This window comes from Grampus griseus, assembly GCF_964374135.1.
Source record: "Grampus griseus genome assembly, chromosome: 6".
NCBI lineage: Eukaryota > Metazoa > Chordata > Mammalia > Artiodactyla > Delphinidae > Grampus > Grampus griseus.
The window spans coordinates 27,818,205-27,843,478 of NC_139000.1; the positions used below are offsets into that span (position 1 = coordinate 27,818,205).

The 25,274-nt window shown below is 44.4% G+C and overlaps 1 protein-coding gene across 4 annotated transcripts in view; it reads left to right on the forward strand.

Annotated features, from left to right (window-relative positions):
- ABCA1 (ATP binding cassette subfamily A member 1) overlaps window positions 1–25,274 on the forward strand; it is a 137,022-nt gene that overhangs the window by 40,024 nt on the left and 71,724 nt on the right. For 3 of the 4 annotated variants that reach the window (XM_082657620.1, XM_082657619.1, XM_082657622.1), the window contains exons 6-7: window positions 13,529–13,653; window positions 22,238–22,414. In XM_082657620.1, coding sequence (XP_082513746.1) covers window positions 13,529–13,653; window positions 22,238–22,414 — 302 coding nt within the window. The remainder of the gene's footprint in view (window positions 1–13,528; window positions 13,654–22,237; window positions 22,415–25,274) is intronic. The other variant, XM_082657621.1, reaches the window with a different exon arrangement.

Below are 25,274 nucleotides of genomic sequence, written 5' to 3' on the forward strand. Positions count from 1 at the left end.
CTTGGCATCCACGTCACACTGCTGACTCATATTCCATGCGCAGTCAACCCAAACCACAGAGCCTTTTAAACATTCAGTATTGCAAGTCACTTGTTCTCCGTTTCTGAATTGTGCTGTTGGCTTCTTGAACCTAAAGGGAGAATATCTATCTCTTTTCTAGTTTACATTTTTAGATTCCCTGTGCCATCTCCTCCTACCCAAACCGTTTTAGATTTTGGTTTTGCCATATGTTCTATTTGCTGCTGCTGCTTGTTGCCTGTCATGTAGGAATTTGATAAATAGCTCTCTTTGTTCTCATCCAAGTCATTGGTGACTGTGGGACCAGGGCTGGAGGCTTGGATCAGTCCAAGGCTGGAGACTGACAGCCCCTTTGGACAGTGCCATTCAGGCTCTTATAGACCTACCAACCCATGTTGTCATCTGTGCTGGGCTACTGGGCTCCTGTGATCTGGTTAGAGGACTCACCTTGTTTTTTCCTTCCGCTTCACCTGCTAAATCCATTGGCCTATCCACTGATAATCTGTGGATAGGGGAGTGTCTGCTCAAATACTCTTTTCTAGTCCCATGGTTTTCTGGCCTAGGGCATTGTTTTATTTCCACTTATTGGATGAGACCTTAGAGGCCAGTTAGTTCATTTATAGACAAATGGGTTCATTGATTCAAACGTTCAGCCAGTATTTATTGAACATGTAATATGTCCCAACCACTGTTCTAGGTGCTGGGACACAGAGGTGTACAAAACAAATACGGCCTCTGTCCATACGGAACTTCTGTTCTAGAAAAGACTCTGATCCAGCAGCGGGGAGGGACTTTCCCAAGTTTGCACAGCCACCAGAGGGATATTCTGGGAACTGAACACAGCTAAACCTCTGCTGCCCCGTGCAGTGCTCTTTCTACAGAGGTCTCTTGTGCTGTTCTATTAATCTCCCAACTGGGAAGACCACCAGTTTTAAGAGTTAAATCATAGACAAGTCTAATTATCCTTGAAAGCATCCTCATAAGAAATGCATGTAGGAAGCTCTACAGAGGGGCCCCCCACTCAGTCTTCTCATCACTTTTTGGACATTTTTGGAACTTTTTGGACATTTTATTATCTTCTTCCTAAACCGACAACCACCCAGTTGAGTAGGGGTTAAATTAATGTTTGGGAGTCCAGATGAGGAGCGTTGCTTCTTCTTGAGTCCCTGTCATGACTACAGTCCAATGGAAGTGTACAAAAAGTTGCACAAATTCTCAAAAACTCCAGAAAAAGTGGCAGGTCTAGATTCTGCCTCTGTGAGATGCAGTCTGGCAAGAAGGAGTGTTTCTCTGAGTGAGTCTTGTGTGGTATCTGAGATGATTTTGATCAGTACACAGATGAAAACTTTTCATTTTAACCCATCTCAAATTGCAATTTCATGGGTATTATTGCTTAGGAGGCTGTTAAATAGGAAAAAATTACTTGAAGTTAATTTAAAGAAGGCATCGTTTTATGTGGATGTGGTGAAACTTGTGAGAGTAGTTTGTAAATGCTGGAAGAGGGCTTCCCTGGTGGCGCAGTGGTTGAGAGTCCGCCTGCCGAGGCAGGGGACATGGGTTCGTGCCCCGGTCCAGGAAGATCCCACATGCTGCGGAGCGGCTGGGCCCATGAGCCATGGCCGCTGAGCCTGCACGTCCGGAGCCTGTGCTCCGCAACGGGAGAGGCCACAACAGTGAGAGGCCCACGTACCGAAAAGTGCTGGAAGATTGGAAAATGCTGCTGTAAGAGAAAGCGTTTGGGGCTTTGTATTAAGATTTGTTTTGGGAGAGTGATGTCACCAAGATGGTGAAATAGGTCTTTGCTGACTTTGCTCCCCCCTCACAAGAAGATTCCTTTGGAGAACAAGTTCAGGCTCTGTTCCTCATTAAGTGTGAACCTTGGGCATGTTTTGATTCTTTCTGACCCTCAGTGTACCTGAAAAGTGGAGATTAGCTGCTCTGCGGGTTGTTGAGCATTAAATCAGATGACTTTGTAGATGACTGATAGCGAGGTCACAGCACATAGTTGACACGCAATTAATCTGAGTGAGTTTACCTCCCCATCTGCTCCTGGCAGCCTTTTGGCTTTGCCAATTTGTTCATCCTCTCTGGGCCTCAGCTTTCCTTGCCTCGAAATTGGGACTTTGGCAAAACAACCTGAACATGTTTCGTCTTGGAAACTTGGTTGGTACTTGGGCGAGGGATCACCTGAGACTGACTGGCGATGTGGGCCGTCCCCTGCCTGTAGCTCCTGGAGGGCAGGGCTGGGCCTTGCTTGTGGCCCTGTCACAAGCATCAGCATGATAGCAGTACAATCAGGCACATGGTAAGCAACCAGTGAATCTTTGTGGAATGAAGGTTAGAGATAATACCTGCCCTTTCTCCTTCACAGTGTATTCTGAGGGCCAAATGAAAGCACCTTGAAAAGTATAAAATCCCAGCACATGTCATTTTCAAGTTGATCCACTGTGTGAACCCAAGTCACCAGGGGTCTCAATTACTAATAATGACAAAAGTTCTTAAGCACAGCCTTGGCTTTCTTTCGTCTACAAGGTTTACCTTCCAGAACTTTACTGGAAGGGCTGCCATGAACCCAGAGGCTTGAAGTGGATTTACTGAGAAGCTAAAGAAGTTTCACTTTCATAGCCCCCTTCCAAGGCGCTGGTAGGGATCTCAGCAATCAAAAAATTGCCAAAGTAGGATGTTAAAAAAAAGTATTCTTTTTCTTAAAGAGAGTCCTCCAAACTGTGTCAGCCTCAGGCCTCACACAGCTGCATCTGCCCCTGCCAGAGGCTTGGGGACACAGGAAGGACTGCCTACTTGCTTGGCCTCCTCTTCCACCCGGGCCTCCAGGTTTGCTCACCACTCCAGCCCACTGCATCCTGTTTGGGGAATCTGGCATTTTCCAGTGGGGTGACCAGCAGGCTGGCCAGAGCTAAGGCCTTCCCAGTAGGGCCAGTGCTGCTCAGATCAGGACTGGGCTAGGGAAGGAGGTATCCCTTTGCTTTCTTACTGTTTATTTCCTGTAGAGCTACTTAAACGTGTTGTTTAGCGATACCTAATGGGCTCATTACCCTGCTTTCTGCTGGACATTTCAGCTCAAACATCCTCTCTGCCCCAGTGCCTTGCTCCTTCCCCAAATCCTGGAATCCAGACTACAGCTCTCCTTCATCTCTAGGTGGCATCATGGGCCCAGGCCCCTCTCGAGTTTGTATCACGTGTAGTGGTTGAAGACATCCCACATCGCTGAGGTCACGGGTTGGAAGGGGAAGGACTGGAGGAGAGATCTGGGGCAGCACTGCCTGCATCCTGACACCCTGACTTGGGTCTTGAGTTTTTCCATCCCTGTGACATTTTTGCGTGTCAGTGGAATGGCTGTCATTTTCTATATATTCATGGTACAAATCTGGCTCGTTTGACCTCTTTGATGTGGCTCTGACCAAGACTTTTATGAAATAAGTCCCAAGGGTTATGCTGGACTTTACTTAGGGAAATGGATCATAACTTTCTGGCTGTTGCGTTTACTGGTAATACTGAGAACTCACTGCATGGACCTTTGATTCTGCTTTGATCTTTCAAAGTTAGAAAGACCTGATCCCCTCAGGGCAGGGCAGGCTTTGGAGACTGGCTGTGGCAGGGAGTTGAGGGAAAGGGTTGTAAAGTTAGCATCTTGTAAACATCCACTGGGGCAGTACAGTTTAGTATTAAGAGACTCAGCATACCTGGCAGCCAGACTGCCTTGGTTCAGATCTTGGCTCTGCTGCTTACCGGCTGTGTGACCTTAGATAATTCTGGAGCATCTTTGTGTGTCAGTTTCCTCAAAATGGGGATAACAGTCCTCTCTTAGGGCTGTTGTGGGGAATCATGAGATAAGCACAAAGCATTTAGTACAGTATCTGGCACATCAGGAGCACCAGGCTTAGACTTTACTTCATTGCAGGACCATCATGTGAGGTAGGGAATTTTGTTCCTTTTTGTGCACACGAAGGAGCTGAAGTTCAGAGAGGTTAAGTAACTTGCCTAAGGAAGCACAGCTGGCAAAGGGGAGGAATAGGACTCGAACTTCAGACTTCCATACTCTGCTAGTATGTTATTACAGCCTCAAGAGAGCAGCCCAGGCTAGCCAGAAAAGTTCCCAGGTCACAAGATACTGGGCATGGATGGACTGGGATCAGAGCAGAGACAAGAGGGCTTCTGAGGGAAATGCCAGGCTTCCTCCACGTCCCGGCTTCGTGGTAACAGACATGGGCGGAACGTTCCCCAAAGCCCGTGTACAAAGAACATCCTGTGACTCACAGCCACTTCTTCCCTGCCTAAACCCCTTCCTTCCATTTGGGCCACTGCTGAAATTGAGGCTGCAGCCTCGAACTTTGTTTTCTGTCCTTGTGGGGCCCCCGGGGGTCATCTTGGGCGATCAGTTGACCTATGTGTCAACCTTATGTCACCAAACTGGAAATTCCTTGAAATCTTTGGATGATTGCAATTCACATCCGTATGCACTTATCAAAAGTTCTAATTTGAAGCCTTAGAGTTTCATAGTTTGAAAGTTTCCCAGACCTGTCAAAACCAGGCAGCGTCTCAGAGCCTAGGCTGTTGGTTTCCATCCAGGGTAGGGCTTGGCCCCAGCTTGGTCTGCCATCAGGGGGATTCAGTGCTGCACTGCTGTGTTGAAGTATTGCTTGAACTAAAGCAAATCAAAGGTCAGCTTTACCCAGACAAGAATAGAAAACACAGTTGTACTTGATTCCAGGAAGGCATGTGCCACATAATGTCAGGCTGCCTTTAAAGAGTTTGCGTTGTTAACCTCAACAGCAGTGTTTCATGTCTCTTGCTTTTCCAGTATGAGATTTATTTACCTTGTGGGTGGCAAAGAGCAGTTTGGAAGTCCAGTTTGTTTCTCCTTAAAATCTTCGCATTTCTAGCCCTCTCATCACTGTTGCATTGAGGCACAGAAAGGCAATCTTAGAGTGACACTTTGTCCAACAGACTAAGCTGTACCAGGTTATGATGCCGTTTTACATTTAAATATGTTGTGACTTTCAAGTCTTACGACAGCACCAACTTGGTGTTATCATCCCCATTTTATTGATGAGGAAACTGAGGCTCACAGGGTTACATCTTTTGCCCAAGGTCACAGAGTAAGGCTGTGAATTTAATCAGGGTCTGTCTGACCTCAAGGCTCAGCATCTTTGCACCATCCCATGCTGCCACTTTGCCTTATTCCAGTACCAGGACGCATGTGTGGAGTCACCAGCTTTTGATGCCAAAATCATTATGAAGCATTTTAAAAGAATAAAATGATTCATTTAATTCCTATAGAGGGAAAAGAGCCAAAACTTTGTAAGCCAGAGCTCATTGGGTTCAGATTTACCACTTGCTTGCTCTGTGACCTTGAGCAGGATATTAACATCTCTGGGTCTGTTTCCTCATCTGAAAAATGGGAAAAATAATACCTTTCTCATAAGCTTGTTTTAAGGATTGTAGACAATAATACAGGGACTTCCCTGGCAGTCCAGTGGTCAAGACTCCGGGCAACCAATGCAGGGGTCATGGGTTTGATCCCTGGTCACGCAACTAAGATCCTACATGCCGCACGGCACGGCCAAATAAAGTACAATGGCTGTGTATTAAGAAAGAAAGAAAATAATACATCTAATGTATCTGACGCTCGGTACATGTTAATCCCCTTCCTCTGCTGACAAAGCACTACCATGTCCCTTAATATACATTTTATTAATTTTAAAAGTAAGAAAAACTAAGTAATTTATACCTTATATATATGAACAATTCTTTCTTTACAACCCTGGAAAGAACCCCTTCTCAGCCCCTAATTGATAAATTCATCTTCCCTTCCTTTCCCATGTTCCTGGGCTTCTCAGGGCCCTGCATGCTGATTCTAATCCCTAACTTGTTGTGTTAGGAGCCTCTGCCAATGCTACCTCCCCAGTGTTATCTTTCTTTTCCATCTGGGCTTCCCAAGCCAGCCCGACTGTGTCCACCACCTGCATTGCATTAGCAGAGCTCCTGGCCAGTGTGAACAGGTCACCTCACCCTCTGGGGCCACGGACTCCACTGGCTCTTTGGGGGCCTGGTTACCATTCAGCTTCTTATCAGCTGATGTTAGTCCTCATTCCAGGGGCTCCTGACCACCTCTCCCACCTTGCCCACTTCTCAGTAAGACACAGGTATGCTGTTGCCTTAGCAGATGGATCTGGGAAAGATGTGTCGTGTCTCTTCCCATCTCCCGATTTCAAGGTTGACTGATTCTGGAGTGGCAGAGTGGGCTGGAGGCTCACCTGACCCTCTGTCCACCTTCTCTTGGAAGGCAAGGGCAGGGATCCTGTCTTTATACAGCATCTCTTTTATTACAGGCTCCTGCCTTCAAGGAGCGCCAAGAAATATTGCTACTTGGAACCATAGCTCTAGTGTTTTGGGTTCAGTAGCCATTTAGAAGTTTGTTGAACTTATGCAAGTTCCATTCTATGTAGAATAAGGAATATGTGGTTGCTGAAGTTGTGATACTCCCATTGGTCTCAGGAGAAGACTCTGGCTTTCCCGGGACTTGCCACAAAGGGTTCGGGAAGTGTGACCCTAAATATTCTGGTTTCTCTGTGGAACCCTTCACATAAGTGTCATCCAAGACTTTATCAACATTTGTTTTGAACTTGTTTAATTTTTCAGCTTGTATTTTCTCTTGCAGTGTGTGTGAGTCAGTATTCACTCAGTGTCGTTAGTGTTTACTTAACCCACCCCCTAGTATGGCCGATCTCCATTTATAGAAAAATGCAGGTTCAGAGAGTCTAAGTGACTTCTCCAAGGCCACATAACTGGAAAATTCTGGAACTGAGAAATGAACCAGGTTAGCCAGACTCCAGAACCTGGGATCTTTCAGGGGTGTCTTGGTGTCCGTCAGCAAGCCCTCACTGTAGAGAAGGACACTTCTCCTGGGTAGGGAACCCTGGGCCCAGATGACCAGCGGGGAGGTCCTGAGGCTGTGTGTACCCCAGGCTCTCGGCCTCCTCTCATGAGCCCTAAGGAGTCACCCCAGGAAGCAGCCAGGTTATCCTGCCTTACCCCCCTCTCCAGAGCCCTGAACTTCCCAGAGAAGCCCTGGTTTTCCCGGAGAGGGTCCAGCCGTCTCAGTGAAGCAGGTGGGAGCTATCCCTGAAGAAGAAAGTAGAGCCCTAGCATCAGGAAAACAAACCAAAACAACAAAAAATACCCCAGAAGACACCTGAGTATGTTTGTTCCCAGCCCTTTTCTGGCAGAGAAATGTTTCGCAGTCCTGTTTAGAAGGCCTGGCGTAGGCTGAGTCAAGCCAGGGGCGAGAATCTGGCCGTGGCCCCTCCAGGCCATTGACAGGGTCAGGGCTGGGAGACCCTCCTGGGGTCCTTTAAAGAAGAGTATTTGGGCCTGGGAAGCTGATGTGATCTCTTTCTCGACTTCTTTTTTTTTTTTCATTTGCCTCCTCCACCCACTTCTCAAGCAGCTGATCCTGTGGTTTCTTTTCATGTTGAACAAAAGAGACTACAGCGATCTTGAAACCGGAGCTGGGGACTGGAGGGCACTGACCGGGAGTAACCCCGCCGCCAGCTCTGCTGAGGGCTTCCCTCCTCCGCCTTCCGGGGCCGCTGCCCTCCCTCTTCCCTGCTCCCCTCCTTCTCCGCGGCACGCAGGCAGGCTGCGAAGAAGCAGAAGGAACACTACGTGGCCATGAAGGTATCCCCCCCACGCCCCACGGTGCAGTGCCCCTCCCCTCCACACCCCTCTCTCTCCTGCCGTGGAAGCGTTTCCTTGGCCTGCCTGGCCCAGAGGACTGGCAAGGAACTGAGGATTCTGTCCTGTTTGTCCTCAGCCCACAAACACACACTTCACTTGTTTTGTTCTTTGGACTCCAAGCTCCTGAATTGTTTTGTTTTTTTTTTCTCCTTTTCTTTGCCCTACCTCCCTGCACCCAAAGCAAAGCTCTCTGGAAAAGGACAGGCCGCCGCTGGCTCCTCAAGTATTTTGGTCCATATCAGAGACACGGCAGCAGGAAGGCAGCAGGAAAGCTCTAGGCGCCTTTTGCTGGATGGGGACTTTTGGTCTTCTCTGCAGGCAGCAAGGACTCATGTTTAGTTTAGTGAGCTGTCCAGCTCCCTGATGACCATCTTCTGTGACAGCATTTATATCCTCTCAGTTACCCTTGTAAACTCTTGAGGCCCTTTCCCTCCAGAAGAGTGCTTTCACTTTCTTGATCTTGGTGTTCACAACAAGCTGTGAATATTATTAACCCTTCTTACATCTAAGGAAACTGAGGCCCAGAGAAATTCAGAAAAGTGAGGTTCATGATTACACAGTTAGGAAACAGCTGAACTGGGACCTGAATTCACATTTTCTGATGCCATGTCCAGTGCTGATTTAGTTTTACCCCAAGTGTACCTTTCAGTACCAAGTTTAAGAAGACCTCTGAGATCATCTTCTACAACTTACACATTACAGATAAGAAAATCAAGGTCATGTCAGCTCACGTGGGCAGTTATATGGCCAAGTAAGTGACTGTCTCTTGCATTGTGTTCTGTGTCTTGTTTCCAATGACTGGTTTTTCTTACTGGTCATCTTGCATCTATGCCCATCCTTGCAGTGATCCTGTAGAGGCGATCATTTCCATTGATTCTCTGCAAAATGCTAGATTTATTTATTCTTTTCTAAAGCTTTGAATAGGCAAATTGGTTAGCTTCAACCTTTTCTTCACCTTATAGACAGTGTCAGCAGAAAGAATTCAGTAGTTCTGTCTGACTCAGGAGCTCAGCCAGGCAAATACATAACACACACATACACACACACACGTGCATATACCTTAGATCATAAATTCAGTATTGACTTAGTTGGCAAAGTCACTTCTGTGTTCTTATCTATTCTGAAAGCATATGCTTTAGGATCAAACTAGCAATGAAGCTAATGAGGTGTCTTTCCTGAAAGTGATGATGGTATTAGCCGTCCTTATTGAGAGCTTTTCTTGGTTTCAGGCATTATGCTGGGACTTCAGGTGCATTTTCTCATTTAACCCCCAGCTCAGTGCAGTGACGTAGATGCTGCTGTCATCCCCATTTATCCTGTTATTGACACTTCCAACACTCTGCTTCCAGCTCCCACTCACCTGACTGTCTTCCTGACCTGGGCTGATGCAGCTGAGGGGGCTTAGAGAAACTCTAACGCTATCTTGACCTGGTTTGTTTCACACTCAAGTCCTGTTTCACCCTTCCCTATCTGCAGCAATCACCTCAGTTCATCACTTGATTCACTCATTTGTGTTCATCCATTCCTCCATCATCCACCATCTCCAGGGTGCCTTCTCTGTGCCAGACAGTGCTGTGCTTTCGAGTTCCAAAGTCCTGGCCCTCAGGCACTTCTGTTCTTCTGGGGAAAAAGATGTGGTCTCAGACAACTGCAGATTGGGGGAAGCACACTTAGGAGGCTGTTAGGGCACAGAGGATGGCCACCTGACCCAGCTTGAGGGTGGAACGTCAGGGCAGGCTTCCTGGAGGAGATGACTTATGGCCCAAGTCATAAAGAAGGGTAGGAGTTAGCTAGGCCAAGAAGAGAAGGGCCATTTCAGACATCAGGCTTTCTCGATATTCTTGGCCTCTCCACTCATTTTCCTGCCAACAACAAAATGGAGAAAACTGAGACCAGAGGTACGAAGCCGCCCAACTCTGGCCTCATACTATACCTCGTCCTCTTCCTTCTCCCATTCTACTCCCCAAATCTTAGGTTTTGAGGAATCTCCTCTAATCTCCTTTATCTGCTTGTACATTTATTTATTCTTTCAGAAACATTGAGAACCTGGTGTACACAGCACTATGACTACAGGGTATCCTGGTCCCTGCCATCACGGGAGGCCTTCCTTACCCTCTCCTCACCAGCCACAGCCTCTGGAGACTTCTGGCTCTCTGTCCTTTTCCACAATTCAGCTTCAGCCTGTTCAGCCTGACTACCCCCTTGAAACACTTGCAGATAATAAGCCTCATCTGGGTCAGATGCTTCCATGAGCTGCCTTCCTCTGGCTCTCTCATCCCTTCTGCTTTCTCTGTTGATTTGCCTCTTCATCTCCCTTATCATCCTTGGAAGTTCCTTGAGGGCAGTGCCTGTGTCCTTACCTTTTCTCTACACTTCATGGTGGTACACTAGTAAAGGTGAGTGAAATAAACCCTTCTCAATAATCACAAAATTATCATCATTTTTTGAGCACCTACAATGAGCCTGTTGCTTACTATTCTTGCATTACACGTAAATATCTCTAATCCTCATATCTTCAAAAAGTGGGTACTGTTACCCTTACCTCTTAGGTAAGAAATCTTGGGCTCAGGAAGGCAAAATGAACTTCTCAAAGCCTCACGGTTCATAAACAGCAGAGTCCAGCATCCAAGTTAGGTTATTCTGGTCCCACACCCCTGATCTTTTCACTGCACTATTGTTTCCCAAACTTGGCTGGAATCACCCTGGGGAGTGTTAGAAAATTCTGATGCCTGGGTCTCAGCCCCAGAAGTTCTGATCGCGTCTCCCGGGAGCCAAGATTGAGAACCAGTGCGTCCCATGGTGCTGCTTTCCTGCGCGCACACTGGCTGCAGCTTGCTGGTGGTGGTGTGTGAACCTGCGTCCACGTGTGTGGTATCCATGTGACCAGAATTCAAGTTCTCTGTAGCCAGGGATCTTTGGCTGGCGCTGCTGCCTTGCCGCCTGGCGGCCTCGCCACCACGTGCATGTGCACTGTCAGAGGCTGTTGACAGTTTAATCAGCCTCTCGGTTCTTCTTTCTCATTCGGAGGATTCACTGAGAGGCAGTAGGAGTTTGATCACATCCAGCTGTTCTCATCCGCAGAGCCAGTTGACTTACCAGAAACGTCTTGTAAGTGCACTGCGCATGCTCCCTGGTCTCAAGAGTGTTGCTTGTGACCTACACCCATCGCAAGTGCAGCGGGGTCGGCCTCCCACGCTTCAGCAGCCCTGCTCCGGAGGGGGAGGCTCTTCTGGACTTGGCTCAGCCCAGTGTCGAGTGCTGTTCCGGCTTTTCACTCTCAGGAGGGGTGTGTGACCCGCCTGGTCACTGAGGCTCAGCTCGTGTGTATATTCTGTTCTGTCTGGAGCCCGGAGAGCTTTCTTCTTCCCTCACTTGACAGGTGAGGCAGTGGAGACACAGCTAGGTGAAATAATCTGACAAACAAATGGATACAGAGCCCAGGTTTTCTGACCCCCATTGTTCCACAGTGGTTAGTGTCAGGCTTTCCATGCCAGACCTCAGTTGAAGCCACCAGCTTTCCTACCTTCTTCCCGTTTACATTAGGGATACTGGGACACTCAGGATGTCACTTTGCGTCTCTGGGAATATAGTTCTAGTGACTAGGAGTCCTGCTTACTGTTGGGGTGCAGCCTGGGGATCATCCTAATACCTCTGGGCCCTTCTCGGACCTGTAGAGCTGAAAGGAAATCTCCTGTGATGTTGCTCAGTTGCTTCCGGAATCTTCCCAGCCCCGATCCCATCTCCTAGTATTTATTATCCAGCCATCATTCACTGATCAGTAATTCTTTGCTTGATCTGGACACCCTGATACAAGGATAAAAGACACAGTCTGTGTCCCAGAGGCATAGTCTGGTGGACAGAATATGCAAATAAAACAACATTCCGAAAAGGATGGTCCCCAGACCCCCTGCATTAGAAATACGAGATGATTATTAAAATGTAGATTCTTAGGCCCCACTCTAGAGCCACTGTTTCAGAATCTCTGGGAATTGGGCCCAAGAAACAGCATTTTAGCATGTCCCTAAGTGAATCTTAGATGCTCTGAGGTTTGGCAGCTATAGAAGCGAACACGATGGTGAGAACGCAGTATCATGTGTGTTAGGGAGAACCAGGCAGGTGACAGCCTGCAGGAGCACCTGTTCTCACAAGGGGTGCTGGGCCAGGACCAGCACCTCTTCTCACAAGGGGTGCTGACTGGGCCAGGACCAGCTTCTTGAATGTGTCCTGAGGAATAACTAGGAGTTAGTCAAATAAGGTGTAGCCAGAGAATCATTTCTCTAGAGACGCGAATCATGCTTAGTGTATCCCTTCTATAACTCTGTATTATTAAAGTTTGCTTTAGCAGAATATGTCTGGATCAGGAAGCACTGATGCGAGTCTGGTTGGATTCTGAGCCCTCCTTCTACTTTATCTCTGCACATCACCCCCATAGCTCCCAGGATTAATTCCTGTCCTCTTTAAGCCTCACCTCACAGCCCCATTTTCAGGTCAAACATCTGTTTCTCATCAGTTAAGTGATTTAGGTTTGCTAGGTTTGCCCCCCGAGAGGTGGGATCGTTCCTGGACCTGTGGGCTAGTCTCTCAGTGATGTCTGCCTGGTCATGAGGTCATGATGAGCTGGTTTTCTCTTTATTGAAAGAAGTTGGGTTATTAAGAGGGAGGGGCAGAAGGAGAAGTGGACACTCAAATGAAATATGGCAGGGAAAATGAGAGCATTTCAGTAAGGGGGAGGGCCTGCTGAGCATCTGACCAGAAACCTCATGTTTTGGGATGAAGAAGCTGAAATTCAGAAAGATGTGAAATACCCAAGCGATGCCACTAGGCACAGCCTCCAACTCTGGGGACTAAAATTGGATTTCTGGCTAGTGCTTTTTCTGCTTCACTGCACTGGATTGGAACCTTTTCTAAATGTACCTGAAGGGCTAATTATTTAAAGAGAGTCTGTATGACACCCTGCAACAATCCAATCATTTGGTAGCGTTGATTTTTTAAAATATCTGCATATGTGTTTTCTTAAAGGACGGCAGACCTGGGTGTTGGAGGTCTGTATCACGTGTGCCACGTTTAGAACTGAAATGAGACCAAGTCTGTGAAAGCGCTTTGATGTGCATAATGCTCTACCTCCTTGGTTCTCAAAGGGTGGGCCCCAGACCAGCCACATCAGCACCGCCTGGCGGCTTGTTAGAAATGCAGATTCTCCAGCCTCATCCCAGGCCGATGAATCAGAAACTCTGGGGGCAGGGGACCAGTCTGTTTTCACAAGTCCTGCAGGTGATTCTAATGCCTGCTCAAGTTTGAGAACCACTGCTCTGCATCAAGAGGAAACCAGCCCCCGAGGCTTGTGGGAATAAAGGCTTTAAATATCTCTGAGTTTAGCTGTCTGAGATGGCACTGGGGAGACGGGAGCTGTGGGGTCAGGGTCACAAATCTCAGGTGGGTTGATTTTTTTCTTTGAAAAGCAAAGCTGTGTGCGCGTGTGTGTGTGTGTGTGTGTGTGTGTGTGTGTGTGTGTGTGTGTGTATGTACAGCAGTGCCGCATTCCATGGCTTCAGAAAGCAGTCTTTTCTTGTCTCTGCTGTTAAGGCGAAGCTCCCTGAACTTTTGTTTCTCTGTGTGCTTAAGCCAGAGGCCTGTGGTTATCAATCGGTTTACAACAAGGCAGTCAATATTATGATAGTTTGCTCCGTCGTGCTTTTTATTTATTTATTTTTTGAGTTACGTATGAAATGAAAATAAAACGCTATTTCTCCAGCAGGCTTGAAGTTTCAGGACTTTCTGGTAGACAATGAAACCTTCTCTGGATTCCTGCATCACAACCTCTCTCTGCCAAGGCCAACTGTGGACAAGATACTGGGGGCTGATGTCAGTCTCCGCAAGGTAAGCTGCGACCGTCACTTTCCCTGGTGGGGCTGATGGCAGTGACATTGTTGGAGAGCGCCTGGAGGGAAGTGAATAAAATCCTGTCTGTAATGGCGCTGAAGGAGGTTGTTGGCTCCAACGCAGCTTCACCTGTCTTTACCTCCCTGCTCAGGCTGGCGTTGCCAAACCATCCAGAGAGTGGAATGTACAACCTGGCGTCACGGACCTGCTGGTTGAAATAAAACTGATTTCCTGCCCATCAGTTGGCATTTGTTGATAATGACTCCCTAAAGGGGAGATGAATTTAAGATGAATTAAACATTTTCTTTAAAATTTCACAATTCTGAAACAATAACCAGGGTTGAGGATTATTACCTAGAGTATCTCTGTCTATAAAATCCAAGACAGGGGCTTCCCTGGTGGCGCAGTGGTTGGGAGTCCGCCTGCCGATGCAGGGGACACGGGTTCGTGCCCCGGTCCGAGAGGATCCCACGTGCCACGGAGCGGCTGGGCCCGTGGGCCGTGGCCGCTGCGCCTGCGCGTCCGGAGCCTGTGCTCCTCAACGGGAGAGGCCACGGCAGTGAGAGGCCCGTGTACCGCAAAAAAAAAAAAGAAAATCCAAGACAGGAGATTTTCAAAATGTAATGCTTCCTTTAAAGATAGACGAGAAAGATATATAAGGAGAAAATGCTTAATTTTTTTCTTAAAATTATAAAACCAGGAAGTAATGTTAGTGTTTATGTAGAATTTTAACCTTAGATTTTCAGAAACTTCCACTGGCATCATTAGATAATCACACTGCTCTTGTGCGGTGGACAGCAGGCCCAGATTGCACAGTTATTGATTTTCAGAGAAGTGTCTCAAATTTATTCTCTGGAAGAAAGGGGAACTGCTTCCTTACTGTGTCTCATGTCTACATACCAGCTTGTCTTTGCAGTAAGCAGAAGTAGTGGAAATGTTTATGACTGAAAATAAGATCTTTGCTTCACATGATCTAGAATTTTAAAAATTTGAAAAATGTGCTTACTGCTTTCCCTTATGAAACTGGGAAAATATGCCTTGAGTTTACCAATTGTGTGGTTGGGAGATGGGCCAAAGGCAGCAGGCTTATGAAAATCGTTAGCATGATTTCCATTGCCCTCTACCAATTTCTTATCTGTCACATCCGATCAGTTTAAAGTAAGGGACATCCTAAATATGGAGGTGGTCCTTGCATGGTAATTAGTCTCTGTGTAGTCAGTGTTCTTAAACCAAATACTAAATGTAGGCTGGCAGCAAGGGCCAGTTAGAGAAAGGAGGAAAAGTGAACTGTACTTGAGTATCTGGCAGTAGGTGGAAACTTACTTAATGGAAGCCATGGCCAAGCAAGTGCTCTGCAGGGTTAGAAAGCTGCATGGGTCTTGAAAGGCTTTTGGTCCATCACTCCCACTAGATTGTACTACAAGCAGGTCAGGTTGCATTAATTGAAACAGAGGAAATAGTAACGGAGTAATAAAGAGTCTGAATCATCCATTCATTCATTCAACAAATATTTACTGTCCATATGTTCCAGCACTGTGGACACAAAGAGAGCAAGAAAAACAAAGATGCTCATCTTACTGAACTTATTGTCTAATGGACAGTAAGGACCATATATGAAGAAGTGCAGTTTATTTAGGTCCAGTAAAACTAATTAAATAAGATATGGCCAAGGAAAGGTTCTTTGCTGAAATGAATAGATAAGAATGACTTAGGGAAGATTGGTTCAAGATGACGGAGTAGACAGACATGCTCTCACTCCCTCTTTCGAGAATACCGGAATCACAACTAACTGCTGAACAATCATCGACAGGAAAGCACTGGAACTCATCAGAAAAGATACCCCACATGCAAAGACAAAGGAGAAGCCGCAATGAGATGGCAGGAGGGGCGCTATCACGATAAAATCAAACCCCATAACTGTTGGGTGGGTGACTCACAGACTGGAGAACACTTATACCACAGAAGTCCACCCACTGGAGTGAAGGTTCTGAGCCACAGTCAGGCTTCCCAACCTGGGGGCCTGGCAACGGGAGGAGGAATTCCTAGAGAATCAGACTTGGAAGGCTAGCGGGATTTGATTGTAGGACTTCGGCAGGACTGGGGGAAACAGAGACTCCACTCTTGGAGGGCACACACAAAGTAGTGTGTGCATTGGGACCCAGGGGAAGGAGCAGTGACGCCATAGGAGACTGAACCAGACCTACCTGCTAGTGTTGGAGGGTCCCTGCAGAGGCGGGAGGCAGCTGTGGCTCACCAAGGGACAAGGACACTGGCACCAGAAGTTCTGGGAAGTACTCCTTGGTGTGAGCCTGCCCAGAGTCTGCCATTAGCCCCACCAAAGAGCCCAGGTAGGCTCCAGTATTGGGTTGCCTCAGGCCAAACAACCAACAGGGAGGGAACCCAGCCCCACCCATCAGCAGACAAGTGGATTAAAGTTTTACTGAGCTCTGCCCACCAGAGCAATAGCCAGCTCTACCCTCCACCAGTCCCTCCCATCAGGAAACTTCCACAAGCCTCTTAGATAGCCTCATCCACCAGAGGGCAGACAGCAGAAGCAAGAAGAACTACAGTCCTGCAGCCTGTGGAACAAAAACCACATTCACAGATAGACAAGATGAAAAGGCAGAGGGCTATGTACCAGATGAAGGAACAAGATAAAACCCCAGAAAAACAACTAAATGAAATGGAGATAAGCAACCTTACAGAAAAAGAATTCAGAATAATGATAGTGAAGATGATCCAGGACCTTGGAAAAAGAATGGAGGCAAAGATTGAGAAGATGCAAGAAATGTTTTACAAAGATCTAGAAGAATTAAAGAACAAACAGAGATGAACAATACAATAACTGAAATGAAAACTACACTAAAAGGAATCAATAGCAAAATAACTGAAGCAGAAGAACGGATATGTGACCTGGAAGACAGAATGGTGGAATTCACTGCTATGGAACAGAATAAAGAAAAAAGAATGAAAAGAAACGAAGACAGCCTAAGAGACCTCTGGGACAACATTAAATGCAACAACATTCACATTATAGGGGTCCCAGAAGGAGAAGAGAGAGAGAAAGGACCCTGGAAAATATTTTAAGAGATGATAGTCGAAAACTTCCCTAACATGGGAAAGGAAATAGCCACTCAAGTACAGGAAGTGCAGAGAGTCCCATACAGGATAAACCCAAGGAGAAACACGCCGAGACACGTAGTAATAACATTGGCAAAAATTAAAGACAAAGAAAAATTATTGAAAGCAGCAAGGGAAAAACGACAAATAACATACAAGGGAACTCCCATAAGGTTAACAGCTGATTTCTCAGCAGAAACTCGACAAGCCAGAATGGAGTGGCATGATATATTTAAACTAATGAAAGGGAAGAACATACAATCAAGATTACTCTACCCAGCAAGGATCTCATTCAGATTCGATGGAGAAATCAAAAGCTTTACAGACAAGCAAAAGCTAAGAGAATTCAGAACCACCAAACCAGCTCTACAGCAAATGCTAAAGGAACTTCTCTAAGTGGGAAACACAAGAGAAGAAAAGGACCTACAAAAACAAACCCCCCAAAATTAAGAAAATGGTAATAGGAACATACATATCGATAATTACCTTAAACGTGAATGGATTAAATGCTCCAACCAAAAGACACAGGCTTGCTGAATGGATACAAAAACAAGACCCATATATATGCTGTCTACAAGAGACCCACTTTAGACCTAGGGACACATACAGACTGAAAGTGAGGGGATGGAAAAAGATATTCGATGCAAATGGAAATCAGAAGAAAGCTGGAGTAGCAATACTGATATCAGATAAAATAGACTTTAAAATAAAGAATGTTACAAGAGATAAGGAAGGACACTAAAAAATGATCAAGGGATTAATCCAAGAAGAAGATAGAACAATTATAAATATATATGCACCCAACATAGGAGCACCTTAATACATAAGGCAACTGCTAACAGCCATAAAAGAGGAAATTGACAGTTACACAATACTAGTGTTATTGTTATATGATAATAATAACACCTCACACCAATGGACAGATCATCCAGACAGAAAATTAATAAGGAAACACGAGCTATAAATGACACAATAGACCAGATAGATTTAACTGATATTTATAGGACATTCCATCCAAAAACAGCAGATTACACTTTCTTCTCAAGTGCGCACAGAACATTCTCCAGGATAGATCACATCTTGGGTCACAAGTCAAGCCTCAGTAAATTTAAGAAAATTGAAATCATATCAAGAATCTTTTCTGACCACAATGCTGTGAGATTAGAAATGAATTACAGGGAAAAAAAACATAAAAGACACAAACACATGGAGGCTAAACAATACGTTACTAAATAACAAAGAGATCACTAAAGAAATCAAAGAGGAAATCAAAAAATACCTAGAGACAAATGACAATGAAAACACGACGATCCAAAACCTATGGGATCCAGCAAAAGCAGCTCTAAGAGGGAAGTTTATAGCTATGCAAACCTACCTCAAGAAACAAGAAAAATTTCAAAACAATCTAACCTTACACCTAAAGGAACTAGAGAAAGAAGAACAAACAAAACCCAAAGTTAGCAGAAGGAAAGAAATCATAAAGATAAGAGCAGAAATAAATGAAATAGAAACAAAGAAAACAATAGCAAAGATCAATAAAACTAAAAGCTGGTTCTTTGAGAAGATAAACAAAATTGATGAACCATTAGCCAGACTCATCAAGAAAAAGAGGGAGAGGACTCAAATCAATAGAATTAGAAATGAAAAAGGAGAAGTAACAACTGACACCACAGAAATACAAAGCATCCTAAGAGACTACTACAAGCAACTCTATGCCAATAAAATGGACAAATTCTCAGAAAGGTATAATCTTCCAAGACTGAACCAAGAAGAAATAGAATATATGAACAGACCGATCACAAGTAATGAAATTGAAACTGTGATTAAAAATCTTGCAGTGAGGGCTTCCCTGGTTGCGCAGTGGTTGAGAGTACGCCTGCTGATGCAGGGGACACGGGTTTGTGACCTGGTCGGGGAAGATCCCACATGCCGCGGAGCAGCTAGGCCCATGAGCCATGGCCGCTGAGCCTGTGTGTCCGGAGCCTGTGCTCCACGACGGGAGAGGCCAGAACAGTGAGAGGCCCGTGTATCGCAAAAAAAACCCCCAAAAAACCCAAAAAATCTTCCAGCGAACAAAAGTCCAGGACCAGATGGCTTCACAGGTGAATTCTATCAAACATTTAGAGAAGAGCTAACACCCATCCTTCTCAAACTCTTCCAAAAAATTACAGAGGAAGAAAAACTCTGAAACTCATTCTATGAGGCTGCCATCACCCTGATACCCAAACCAGACAAAGATACTACAAAAAAAGAAAATTACAGACCAATACCACTGATGAATATATATGCAAAAATCCTCAACAAAATTCTAGCAAACAGAATCCAACAACACATTAAAAGGATCATACATCATGATCAAGTGGGATTTATCCCAGAGATGAAAGGATTCTTCAATATACTCAATCAGTGAGATACACCATATTAACAAATTAAAGAATAAAAACCATATGATCATCTCAATAGATGCAGAAAAAGCTTTTGACAAAATTCAACTCCGATTTATGATAAAAACTCTACAGAAAGTGGGCATAGAGGGAGCCTACTTCAACATAATAAAGGCCGTATATGACAAACCCACAACAAACATCATTCTCAATGGTGAAAAACTGAAAGCTTTTCCTCTAAGATCAGGAATGAGACAAGGATGTCCACTCTGACTACTATTATTCAACATATTTTTGGAAGTCCTAGCCATGGCAATCAGAGAAGAAAAAGAGATAAAAGGAATACAAACTGGAAAAGAAGAAGTAAAACTGTCCCTGTTTGCAGATGACATGATACTATACATAGAAAATCCTAAAGATGCCACTAGAAAACTACTGGAGCTAATCAATGAATTTGGTAAAGTTGCAGGATACAAAATGAATGCACAGAGGGGCTTCCCTGGTGGCGCAGTGGTTGAGAGTCCGCCTGCCGATGCAGGGGACACGGGTTCATACCCCGGTCCGGGAATATCCCACATACCACGGAGCGGGTAGGCCCATGAGCCATGGCCGCTGAGCCTGCGCGTCTGGAGCCTGTGCTCCACAACGGGAGAGGCCACAACAGTGAGAGGCCCGCGTACTGCAAAAAAAAAAAAAAAGAAGCACAGAAATCTCTTGCATTCTTATACACTAATGATGAAAAATCTGAAAGAGAAACTAAGGAAACACTCCCATTTACCATTGCAACCAAAAGAATTAAATACCTAGGAATAAATCTACCTAGGGAGACAAAAGACCTGTATGCAGAAAACTATAAGACACTGATGAAAGAAATTAAAGATGATACCAACAGATGGAGAGATATACCATGTACTTGGATCGGAAGAATCAATATCGTGAAAATGACTATACTACCGAAAGCAATCTACAGGTTCAATGCAATCCCTATCAAATTACCAATGGCATTTTTTACGGAACTAGAACAGAAAATCTTAAAATTTGTATGGAGACACAAAAGACCCCGAATAACCAAAGCAGTCTTGAGGGGAAAAAACGGAGCTGGAGGAATCAGACTCCCTGACTTCAGACTATACTATAAAGCTACAGTCATCAAGACAATATGGTACTGGCACAAAAACAGAAACATAGATCAATGGAACAAGATAGAAAGCCCAGAGATAAACCCATGCACATATGGTCAACTAATCTATGACAAAGGAGGCAAGGACATACAATGCAGAAAAGACAGTCTCTTCAAAAAGTGGTGCTGGGAAAACTGGACAGCTACATGTAAAAGAATGAAATTAGAACACTCCCTAACACCATACACAAAAATAAACTCAAAATGTATTAGAGACCACATGTAAGACCAGACACTATAAAACTCTTAGAGGAAAACATAGGAAGAACACTCTTTGTCATAAGTCACAGCAAGATATTTTTTGATCTACCTCCTAGAGTAATGGAAATAAAAAGAAAAGTAAACAAATAAACAAACTTAAAAGCTTTTGCATAGTAAGGGAAACCATAAAGAAGAGGAAAAGACAACCCTCAGAATGGGAGAAAATATTTGCAAATGAATCATCAGACAAACGATTAATCTCCAAAATATATAAACAGCTCATGCAGCTCAATATGAAAAAAACAACCCAATCCAAAAATGGGCAGAAGACCTAAATAGACATTTCTTCAAAGAAGACATAAGAAGCGTATGAAAAGCTGCTCAACATCACTAATTATTAGAGAAATGCAAATCAAAGCTACAATGAGGTATCACCTCACACCAATTAGAATGGGCATCATCAGAAAATCTATAAACAACAAATGTTGGAGAGGATGTGGAGAAAAGGGAACCCTCTTGCACTGTTGGTGGGAATGTAAATTGATACAGCCACTATGGAGAACAGTATGGAGGTTCCTTAAAGAACTACAAATAGAACTACCATATGACCCAGCAATCCCACTACTGGGCATATACCCAGAGAAAACCATAATTCAAAAAGACACATGCACCCCAATGTTCATTGCAGCACTATTTACAATAGCCAAGACATGGAAGCAACCTAAATGCCCATCGACAGACGAATGGATAAAGAAGATGTGGTACATATATATAATGGAATATTACTCAGCCATAAAAAGGAATGAAATTGGGTCATTTATAGAGATGTGGATGGACCTAGAGACTGTCATATAGAGTGAAGTAAGTCAGAAAGAGAATAACAAATATCGTATATTAATGCATATATATGGAACCTAGAAAATGGTACAGATGAATTGGCTTGCAGAGCAGAAATTGAGACACAGAGTAGAGAACAAACGTATGGACCCCGAGGGGGGAAAGCGGCATGGGGTGGTGTTTGTGGTGTGATGAACTGGCAGAGTGGGATTGACATGTATACACTGATGTGTATAAAATGGATGACTAATAAGAAAATAAATAAATAAAGATTTAAAAAAACCCAAAAAGACTTAGAACTGGCCTATCAGTGAGGTAAGGGGCTTGACTTTCTAGTACTCTGCTCTGATACAAGTAAAAGGAAGAGTTCCACATTCTGAAATTGTTTGAACATAGTTTTTTGCATCAGCTAAATATCTGTATCTACAAATAAATAGTATAAATGCCTTTTTTTCATAATTCAGCCCAACCCCAGGTTAAGATATCATGCATTCCAAAATAATGAGAATTTTCTATTTTCTTTAATAAAAGTGGTTTTAGGAGTTCAGACTCTAGATTCCTACTGGGTGAATCACGTGTTCCACTTTTGAGAAAAAGAGTTGGGCTCAGGATTTCCCCTCACAAGGACAAGAGTGTGGAGGTGATAAGTCAAATGCCACATTCCGGTTTTAATGTCCTGTAGGATCATGCCTTGACCCATCGTAAAGTTCAGTAGAGACCCTGTGCACTGGATACAGTCCAGCAGTGTCCATTCTTCAAAGCTGTATTGATGTGAAGTCCCCCAAAAGGCTTCAAGGACCCTGCTTCCCATCTTTGTAATCCAGTTTTGCTTTTCTCTCTTTGCATGAAATGCTTCCAGGTATTTTTGCAAGGCTACCAGTTACATTTGACCAATCTGTGCAACGGATCAAAATTAGGAGAGCTGATTCAACTTGGTGACCAAGAAGTCTCCATGCTTTGCAGCCTGCCAAAGGAGAAACTGGATGCAGCAGAGCAAATACTTCATTCCAACCTGGACATTCTGAAGCCGATCTTGGTGAGTAGGATTACTGTGTGGAGAAGCTTCAAGCACTAATACTTTTGGAATGTGACATTTTTCCTTGGGCAGTGTGACTTTGTTTTTGTAGAAATATAGTGCTGGCTGGGAGTTGGAGACATAATTTGGCTCAGTGATATTCTAACTGTCCTTTCAAACTTTTGGGCCACCTCTCCAAGAGTAAATGGGGGAAGAGTAAGTAGGGTGTGGCTCTGAGTCCAAGTCTCAGGTCCCTTGTGCCTGTTTCAATCAGAGAAAACCTCTTTTTTTTATGGTTTTTAATATTGAAAGGGTTCATGTGAAGAAGGAACTCCACAGATTTTTAAAAAAAATTCTCAAAACCATTGATGGGAAGATGGATATCTATTCATTTTTAAAAGCCTATCAGAAAGGAGACATCGAGATGTCTCAGTGGGAAAACCCTGGAATTGGATGGGAGCACACTCAATAATTAGCTTAATCAATGACAAAATTGCATTCACAGAAAAAAATAATCCCAAGAAAGCCCAGTCCATCAGCTGGGAATCACTAGTTCAGAGAAGCAGTCCATGAGAATACATCCAACAACAGGGATGAGTCTGAGCATTCTGGTCGTCTGTGTGTTATGTCTTGTTCCAGAACAGGTATCTTTCTTTGGGTTTCCTTGGAGCTCTGGTGAAATGCCCCTTGGAACAACATCCTTTAGCATTCAGTGTTCAGGTTTCCTATTCACCACAGGGCTCTCTGATGTGTCAGTAGTTTCTTTTAAAACCAGGGAAAAAGCCCTAGAAGAAGGATGCGCCTGGAAAGAGATGTTCTTCATTATAATAGAAAGAAATTGGAATCCTCTGAGCCTTTGCACACCATGATTTCTCTAGAGAAAGATGGGCCCTCCTGGGGAACTAAGAAAGTTCTGTTTCTGGACCCTGTACCTGGATGATACCCTAGAATATTCCTTAGAAACACATGCCAGGGTTTACACTCTTGACTGACCATCAGGGAGTCCTTGTGTCCAGCTTGACGCTCTGATGCTATAGCTTCTGCCTGAGGTGAAGGTCGTAGTCAGACTGTGACTTTCGGATGCTTCTGTGGCAGGGTTGATGGTAATCCCGTCAGTGTGAAGGGCTTAGGCCTAATGCTTAAGATCTGTTTTTGTTTTATTCCAGAAATAGTATTTTCTGCTTCAGTGGTTGAAAATGTACTGAGTTATTTTCATTGCTCTGTGATTCCACTGGTAATGTTTCTAGAGTATAATTTTAGTAAGATATGTTTCTGTATGGAGATGTCTGCAGCCCCAGATAACTGGTCTAAATAACCAGATAAGCTCATCTGTGAAGACACTTGCAGCCTGTTGGCACTTTTTGCATCGTGAGACAGAGGGTCAAAGGTTGTTACAAATGGTAGACCATTTCCTTGGACTGTTTTGGCTGTTTTGCTTTATTTCACAACAAGATCGAAATTTTCACCTTTTCAGCTGGGATGATTCAGACTTTGGAAAGATGGGTGCTTTTAGAAGACATAGTAATTTATTCTGGTGCCCATTCATTGTTTCACTTCTGTTTACTCATTAAACACCTATTGTGTGCACAACCCAGTAAAATCCCTCTAATTATATAATGTCTGAATTATGCTCTAAGTAGAATGATAGTACAGCCTTCATAATCTGACAATCAGCAGCTTAGGGTTCAACTTGAAAATCTCTCCCTAGTTGGAAAAATTAGCGTGATCGAGGACATGGAAATGCACTGTCAAAACTGTCAGCTACATCACAGCCCATCCTGTCATGCTGTGTTTGTGCCTTGTAGACCAGTTGGTTCACGGCGGGTGTTGATTAGGGTAGCTGCCATATGCTTCCTGCCCATCTCTCGGGCATAGGAGCATCTCAGGTTCTGCTCCTGCCTGTCAGCTGTTGCTGTGAGATCTTCCTAAAATCGGAAAATGGGGCTCTTGAATTAGAACATAATGAGTGGCCAGGATGGCTCTGTGTAAAGATGTTTTAGGGGATACCTCTGGGATGAAGTGACTTCCAAACATTTTGAAATGTGACTCTTATAGCAGTGCCTTAATTGGAGCACTGGGGTTGATACTTGATTTACATTAAGCAACCTTTTGCTTCTGCCACTTGGGTGGAATTTTGACATGGGTGATGGTAGATGGATGTTCCGTGACACCTCGTTGCACATGGGCAGTTAATTGCGCCAAGATATACAACAGGAGCAGCAACCAACATTGCGGGGGAGGGGAGAGAAACTGTTCTGTCCGCACGCGTTTCTGTACTAAAAGTGGATTTTGAGGAGAGACATGTTTTGAAACATTTCTCCTCTCTTTCTTTCTTTCTTTCTTTTTTTTTTTTTTTTTGATGTGGCTATTTCTCTCTTTTTCAGCCAAAGTATTCTGACACTTTCTCCTGGGTCTCCTTCAGTTCCCTGATGACCACTTGGACCTCAGTATTTTGACAGAAGTGGGGAAGTGTGGCAGAGTAGAAAGGGTGTAGGCCTGGGGTCATCTGCATCTGGGTTCAAATTCTGCCTCAGCATTTTACCAGCTGTGGGACCTTGGATACATTAGATTCTGTAAGCCTCAGATAACGAAGCTTTTACCTACAGGTAACGTAGTTTACCCTTGGTTGTGACTATTGCTCAGGTAGATGAAGAGCCTGGCATAAGACCTGGCACACATTAGATGCTCAATAAATAGAAGTTAATAATTTAATTGATATGAGTAATATAAATTATATGCTGAAAGCAGTGGCTGGTAAGGAAGAAATTTTCTTTTATAAATCAGTGTTAGAAATCAGTCATATACCAAGCAAAGTAATCCTGAAGAATATTTCAGTGAAAAATTGCATTCTTTGCTTAGGTATTGCCAAGGCTTCTTATCC